The sequence below is a fragment of the Carya illinoinensis genome, chromosome 8, assembly GCF_018687715.1.
Source record: "Carya illinoinensis cultivar Pawnee chromosome 8, C.illinoinensisPawnee_v1, whole genome shotgun sequence".
Lineage (NCBI taxonomy): Eukaryota > Viridiplantae > Streptophyta > Magnoliopsida > Fagales > Juglandaceae > Carya > Carya illinoinensis.
In genome coordinates this window covers 31173826-31181307 of record NC_056759.1, presented here as the reverse complement: position 1 = coordinate 31181307, position 7482 = coordinate 31173826, and the positions used below count along the sequence as shown (strand labels likewise).

The 7482-nt window shown below is 37.0% G+C and overlaps 1 protein-coding gene across 1 annotated transcript; it reads right to left on the bottom strand.

Annotated features, from left to right (window-relative positions):
- Positions 1-535: 535 nt before the first annotated feature.
- Positions 536-7243, bottom strand: LOC122318516 (auxin-responsive protein IAA9-like). The gene is made up of 7 exons (XM_043135938.1): positions 7064-7243; positions 5890-5925; positions 4653-5365; positions 4333-4535; positions 4021-4162; positions 2549-2610; positions 536-774 (listed from the first exon to the last, which is right to left on the bottom strand). The coding sequence occupies exons 3-7, from the start codon at positions 5309-5311 to the stop codon at positions 737-739; spliced, it is 1104 nt and encodes a 367-aa protein (XP_042991872.1). The 5' UTR covers positions 5312-5365; positions 5890-5925; positions 7064-7243; the 3' UTR covers positions 536-736.
- Positions 7244-7482: the final 239 nt, after the last annotated feature.

Sequence of the window (7482 nt, the reverse complement as noted above, 5' to 3'; positions counted from 1 at the left end):
AGCACTAGCCTTAGCATCGAATCCTGTCTTCCATGCCCGAACCAAGCATGTGGAAATTGACTATCATTTTATTAGAGAAAAGGTAGTAAATAAAGATATTGTTGTTAAATATATCTCTACTACAGATCAAATAGCAGATATGTTTACTAAAGGCCAGACTGCAGCTCGGTTTCAATTTCTAAGGTCCAAACTCATGGTTATCCAACTACCCATCAGTTTGCAGGGGGGTGTTAGAGTATACACTGACTTAGTCAATGATCAGTTGCGAGAATCAAGTGATCAGTTACAAGAATCAAGACAGTTCAGCAAATATGCAGCTGGCACTGATTATGTTGCAACACCTGAACCACCTGAACCATCTGCACATTCTTCTCATTCTGTTAAACCATAATCTGATTGTATTCCTTAAAATTCTCCAATTTGTTGTATGTAATCTACTATATATTACGATTGAATAGAAAGTGAAAAGTAAGCCAATCAGTTCATAATATATCTTCTCTATTTTACTTCTTCCATTTATAATTCTTACAGACGCAGGCTGAAAAACTTTCAGAAAGATATCAAAATATAGATACTCGCAGGACAAGATGTGCATCTGAACATGACACCTACCATCGCACAGACTACCCTGTCATTTCTTTCCTTCGTATTTTATCGAATTCCTCCACCTTTCTTACCGGCTTGGAAGTCACATCTTGAGCTTAGTGGCAGGCCAGTCAAGAGTTTCAGATATTAGCTAGATCCTTTTACTGGTCTTCTCCATGGCCCTGGGAGCTATGAAATAAACAGTACAAACTTCAGAATATTACAGTGTACCCCATCTATTGCAAATTTAATATCCGTAATGGCAAATAAGGCATAAAAGTATCGCACATATCAAGTTAAATACACAAGTGAGAACTACAGATATCAATACCAAGTTGAAGCAGTCATTTCATATTTGCAAGTCACAATGCAAGAGTTACCCTTCCCAACCAGAGAAAACTCAAAAGGTCAGTCTCATTATTATTTTCAAAGGGTGACAACACTGCACCCATGCCTTCAAACACCAGACTTCAGTTCTAACTATTTTTAACAATGCACACACGCCACTGTTCATGGTGCAGAATCTACAAATCGTTGAGTTAATCAGACACGATGTAGAAGCCATGAAGATATGACGGAGAATCTGACTCTTAAAATTTCTTAGGTTTATATTCAGAACCATTTCCATTCTAACATAATGGTTGGTGGTTGGCACCAATACCAAAGTTAGTCATTCTAACCTTCAGCTTTCAAATCCTCTGAAGGGAAAATAAGTTCATTGCCAGACGTAAATCCTCCATTAGCATACCACCAACACTTCTACCGAGAGTTGAAAACATCCAATCACCGATCGGGAGGATTCCAACCCCCCCCCCCCCCCCCCCTCCTCCCCTTTTTCCTCTCTTTTCAATTCCTCCAAAAGAAAAATAATCAAGTTGTTTATGTAAAAAATGTGTTGGAATATTCTCATGAAAAATCCTAGTCCAATTGAGTTATAAGTAATTGGGTAGAGATTAGATTCACAATGGATAAAAAATATTGGAAAGTAGCAAATTCACTAGACCTAATGAGATCGATCAACCTAGTCAGATTATAACAGTTATAACTTTTGATCCCAGCTGGATTAAGGTGGGCACTGGAAAGCTAACTCAAATACCTACAACTTCATATTTCGCAAAGACTTCAAATCCCAATGTTTACCAAGTCAAAACAGCTCAATATTGGCATTAGCGAAAATTGGAGGAAACACAATTTTACATAGATTTGGAGTCTTTAATGACCTAAACAAACCCAAAGTGTGTGTGTGAGTGTGGGTGAGTATTCAAGACTTCTAGGGTTAAGCGAGGCCACAACAGCTGATTTCATTGTATTCTTGAGAGAAAACCCTAGGCAGATTTATTTAGCCTGCTTGACACTTTCTCTCCTGATAAACAGACCTCAATCACTTCATTTTAATATTTGATGTCTTGTGAATCCATTAATGGGGACAAGTTCGTTGGCTAGAGGTCTTTCCGGAGCTGCCAAGTTACAGATATCAAATAGGTACTCATGGAGAAGCTATAGAAGAGGCTAGAGGTCCGGAGTTGCCAAGATGCAGAAATCGAGTGGGTCACTCGTACTATTGGAAGCCATATTTAGATGCTTCAAGGGTTTGTAAGTGGTTCCAAATTGGTTGTAACAAACTGAACTTCTATGGTGGATTTTAAAGATGGTGGCTGAGCACCTGGAATGATTTTTCTTTTTAAGAGTTCTTCAAAAAAGTTCCCTTCATGACCAAAAATCTTGTGGTATTTGTGATTGCCTACATATATTCGTCTAATTTGTTAATTAATTTTCACTGCATATTGAAATTTTAAATTGTATATATATGTTATTCAGAATCTCTGTCATTCGAGATTTTTCAGAAGGCTATACAGATTTCACTAGGCTAGCCATTGACAATGCCAACGATAACACATGATAATACGAGCAATGAGAACCAATGTGCTATGCATACATGTGTGCATTCTTAAAACATGCATACCTAAGCCAATGGCATCAGAGCCCCTCATGATTTTCAGCCTCTTGCACGATTCAATAAACATCCTGTAACAAACCAAGTTGCAGTCAGATTGGGAATACCACAACAGAAGAATATCCATCCCAACAATAGAAGTAAACTTTATTCAGGGCAAAGATTCATATGCATAGCCATTTTCATGTAACAAAACATCTAACTTAGGCCAAGCAATTCCTGTGCAATAGTTCAAATGTGTTAAGTGGAAAAACTATCTCAGCGGCCTCAGCCTAAAGTTTTATCTGATGGAAAAATTACAGTGCAACCTGTATTTGAAATGACAAAATTACCAGACTTATGTTCCTGCATTCTAATTCATCCAACAGATTCAACTTGTTGGAATAAGATGCTCAATCCACCTCATGACAAAAATTCACAGGCAATAAGCTTTTCCACATTTATATTTGTTTAAATGAAGTGTAACTAAACTCTAAACTGTATGGGAATGGATGAGAACTTGGGCAGTTAAATAATGATTCTTCAAATTTGTTTCACCATGCAAAAACTGGAGATTTGAATAACATTATCACTCAGGTATAAGAATTCACACGAATCTTATATTCTCTTTTACTAAATAGGAGGGAAGGAGAGGGTTGGATTGATATTGTGACTCTGATATACCATCATTATGTAACTTCCCTTTATCTCTAAAAAGCTAGTCTAAGAAGGATATAGGTTTATAGTATTTCTAGCCTTTGATTGTACAGGATCTCAAGTTCCATGTTGATAGGACACTGAGAAACCATACAACCACCACCTAGGATAAGGAAAGTTTATTGCATACCATACTCGCATCCCACTATGATAAAGTGGCATTGCCCATCAACCTTTGAATTGTCCTTTAAAAAATATAAAGGATGATCCAAGGGTGATAAAAGCGTCATATTTTACATAGTTGGATGAAAGTATGATGAGAGTGTAGTATGTAGTATTACTCCTAGGGGCTTTCTCTAAACTTACGAAATAAAGCACACAAAGCTTTCCCATATATTAGGACCTATAATTGAACTCTAACAAATCGTAGGCCCCTTTGACTGTTTTCGTTTCTAGTAATCCTAGACATAGTTCAACAACACGAATTTTGTAACTTCTAATGATTGGGCATGTCAAGTTCACGTGTGGACGCATGCACACTAAAGGGACTTTTCGACCTTAGGGAGGGGGAGGGGGAGGGGGCTATTGGCTGTGGCCCATCTGTTCTCTATAAGGCTCCACAACTAGCTTCTTAGAAAGATATGTATCCAAAGGTCATTCATGTTTGCCAACACATGAAAAAGGCAATGGAATATAGCACAAGGTCTTTAGTTCTACACAAATAAAAACATTTTCTCACGTTGATCATTAACAAATTTTTAATTCTTCACTAATTTATCTCAAAGGAAGCAATGAGAGAAACATAAGGCAGATAAGATGGATAGTACAGATGGATCAATACTTACACCCATGGTACATCCCCTACAAGCATCCAGTCACCATCTTTATCCTCGTATGTAAGCACATATTCTGATCCATGTAGAAGATCCCTTAACTTACTCTCGCTCAGCATCTCCCTCCCCGGTGCTCCTTGGGATCCACATTGACCTAATGTCATAATAAAGAGTTGTAATTGAACCCCAAGGGAAAATGCAATGTTTTCCACTTCACAACAGTAAGAATTCCCCCCCCCCCCCCCCCCCCAATTTCAAAAACTGTATGATATACTTTTTTCAAAACTATGTTGCCATAACAATGAAGACTAAACAATATCTCACCAATGGTAAAACAGCTGAACATCTTCTCAAGAGCAGTTGACAGCTCTTGATATGTAGAATATGTTCTAAGATCTACCTTCCTCTGATAGGGAGCACCATCCATACTGACCTTTACAAAAAGGGCAATGGGGCTGTTCTTTGGAGTGGTAGCCAATGAATTCTTCCTAAATGATCTAATCGGAGGCCAACCAACAACCTGAGCCCTGTCGTTGGTAGAAATTACAGACCAGTTATGAAAAAATAAAACATCCTTCAATTATAATAGTACTCTCTGTTACAACTAGGAATTGAGGACCATTCTTGTAGCATTTTTCACTTACTTGAGAGCTGGAGCACTGCTGTTGTTTTTTGAAGCAGTTTTATGGTTGTGGCTGATTCCATTGGTAGAGCAAGGATCTTCCTGCAAAATCTTTCCAGAAAACTCCAATATGCGTGAGCAAGCCCCAGAAGACATGGATGATGGCACTACATTCATCCCTGAATTACCAGGAAACTTCCCTTGCCCCACAGATTGTGGAGGTTGGGAATCAGAAGTCGCATGAATCATCCAATTTCCTGCAGTATAAACAGAACCTTTAACCTCTGAGAACACATCTATAGTGTCAGAGAAACCTCGCTTATTTCCTGAAACAACATGCTTCTGTAACAATGAGCAGATTCCTTCCTTTGAAGGAATTAAAGGAAACAGTGGCTTCTCATCGTGTTTCCCTGTGTTCAGCAAGCAAAGCTCAGGTGTTCGTCCGGGTGATTGGGATCCAGGAAGGCCAAGCCTCAGTTCCGTTGCCTTCAAGTTCAGATTGTTCTTTTTCTCTTCTGATGAGCTCGAGACTGCAGAGCAATCCACTGAAGAACAATCTGACAAACCCATGTAATTACATTCTTTTAGTCCTGAACCATTTTGGGAGATACAATCCACAGTGGGTGAAGAAGAGACATTGCTCTGCTCTCCCTCATCAGCAGTCAGCAGGAGAGGAGACATCAGACTCAAATACTTTCAACCGTTTTGGAAGTGAAAATTCAACCTTAAATAAACCTACATTCACCAAAACGCAGTCAAAAACAAAACATGAAAACCCAATAGTAGTTACCCAGAAAAGAAAGACAAGGTTTGCTTTGAAAATTGACTTGTTCTAGAATTGATCTCTAGTCTCTTGATTAGTTTTTTTTTTTTTTTTTTTGGGGGGGGGGGGGGGGGGGGGGGCTACTGCCGGTACCCTTTTTCTTTCTTTGCAATATTTAATTAAATTAAAACTTTTTAAAAAAATTAATTTAATTGTTTTAAAAAGAAAATGTTTTTTATTTAAAAAATACCTGTTGTAATTTAAAATTTTTTTTATAAGGCATTAGTATCGACATGGTGTTTCGATCGGTTTACTAACATAAGAGTGACAGGGGGACTAATTTAATCAATGGTAAAAATCCAATGAGAAAAAGTTAATTTTATAGTTCAATGACCAATTTTCCTATTAAACAAACCACAGAGGCTATTTTAGTATTCAAGCATAACTTAAAAGATTAAAATTAACAAAGGAATGGAAACTCGGAATTTCTGCATACCTTGGGATTATTTTAGCTTTCAACCCTGACTTTAATCTGAAACACAAATTTCAGCACAACAAAATGAGAATTCTGCTGAGCACATATCCCCAAAGTTCTTCTCATAATTTGTGATACTTTATCAATCAAATTACTTCTTTTAAATTTTAAGTCTTTGGAATGATACTGGATAAATTAATTCATAAAGTAGACAACAGGAATAAGCTCCCAGGCCGGACACCATAGCTGTTTCGTTATATTTTAAAAGATTAATAATAATTAGTAGAGAATCCGACAAAATCAGATTAATTTTTCCCTCACAGACAAGAATAATAACTAACTCTTACGACTAGAGACTGAATATGATACAAACAAACTGCTTATATAAAAAAGAATACATATATATATATATATAAACAAACTTGAAATGGCTAAAGTCAAAAGATTTTAAGGAAAAGGAACAAAAAAAGTGATGAACTGCTCTCAGAATGACCACGTCAAAAACTGCTTTGCCGACATTACCAAAATACTGATTGCTTTAACCTATAAGTGAAAGATTATAGTCAAAAGAAAAATCTGATTCTATGTCAATACGAAAGTTGACAACAAAGGACAATTAATAGACTCCAAACAGAAAAAACATCGGATTCAGACGATGAGATAAGGACATAATTAGCTCAACTAACGTTCTAAAACACAAAATAATATCAATTCAGCTGCGCCACCCATCTGCATGAACTGATATTTACGTTGCCAAAATAATTTAGAGACTTTGTTCCCCAAAATAATTTAGAAGTTTGAAAAGCATGCATTTTTCTAATTTCCAGCTTTCTCGGGGAACAAACAGACTAAAAGAAAAAGGGAAAAAAAAAAAACAATGAAACTCAAGAGATCCACAAGTAAAGAGGGAAAGGAAGAACCAATGAGAGATTACTACTCAGAGGCTTAACATAAACCAGACAGAAATCTAAAGAACAACCAAAACAATATTGGAAAAAAAAGAAGTGGAACTTGGTTATATTTCGAAAACAACAAAGACGGAGACAGCCGAAAATTACAGAAGCAAATCAAGCAAGAGAGCCGACTCGGATTTCAAGCAAAATGAAGGCCCGTATCGCATATAATCTACTACATTAAATAGATAAAGGGGTAAATAAATTATTTAAAACAGAAAGTGAAGAATCAAAGAACGTACGCAAGCTTTTCTTTTGTGAATCGGACAGAGAAGTAAAGGCCGATTAACACTCTGAAATCAGCAAGAATATGCACGAAACGACGAGAGGAGCAGAGAGAGAGAGAGTCTCAAGGGCCTTCCATCAGGCAGAAAGCAACAGAAGCATTAGGCAGTGTTCGCTGCGAAACCCGAACGCAAAAAGTTGGCGTTGTTTTCTATTTGCTGACGATACAAAAAATTAATCCGATCAACGGTTCAGATGACTGCAGGGAACAGTCAGAGCCGTATAATACTATAAATTGGAGTACTCATAATTTCTTCTGTTTTATCATACGTATTCGGTATTTCATACCCAAAAATTCTTTGAAATAAAGAATCTTGGAGTTACGTGTCCAATTCGATCCGATTTTAAATAAAATTTATAATCCAATTGGTATTAC

Excerpts from the sequence above, each read along its gene's own strand:
- LOC122318516 (XM_043135938.1), bottom strand. The coding sequence starts at position 5,311 with ATGTCTCCTCTCCTGCTGACTGCTGATGAGGGAGAGCAGAGCAATGTC. Across the intron at positions 2,611-4,020 it reads GTAGGGGATGTACCATGGGT|GATGTTTATTGAATCGTGCA; the intron begins GTAAGTATTGAT and ends GGTTTGTTACAG. Across the intron at positions 775-2,548 it reads CTCTGATGCCATTGGCTTAG|CTCCCAGGGCCATGGAGAAG; the intron begins GTATGCATGTTT and ends TTTATTTCATAG.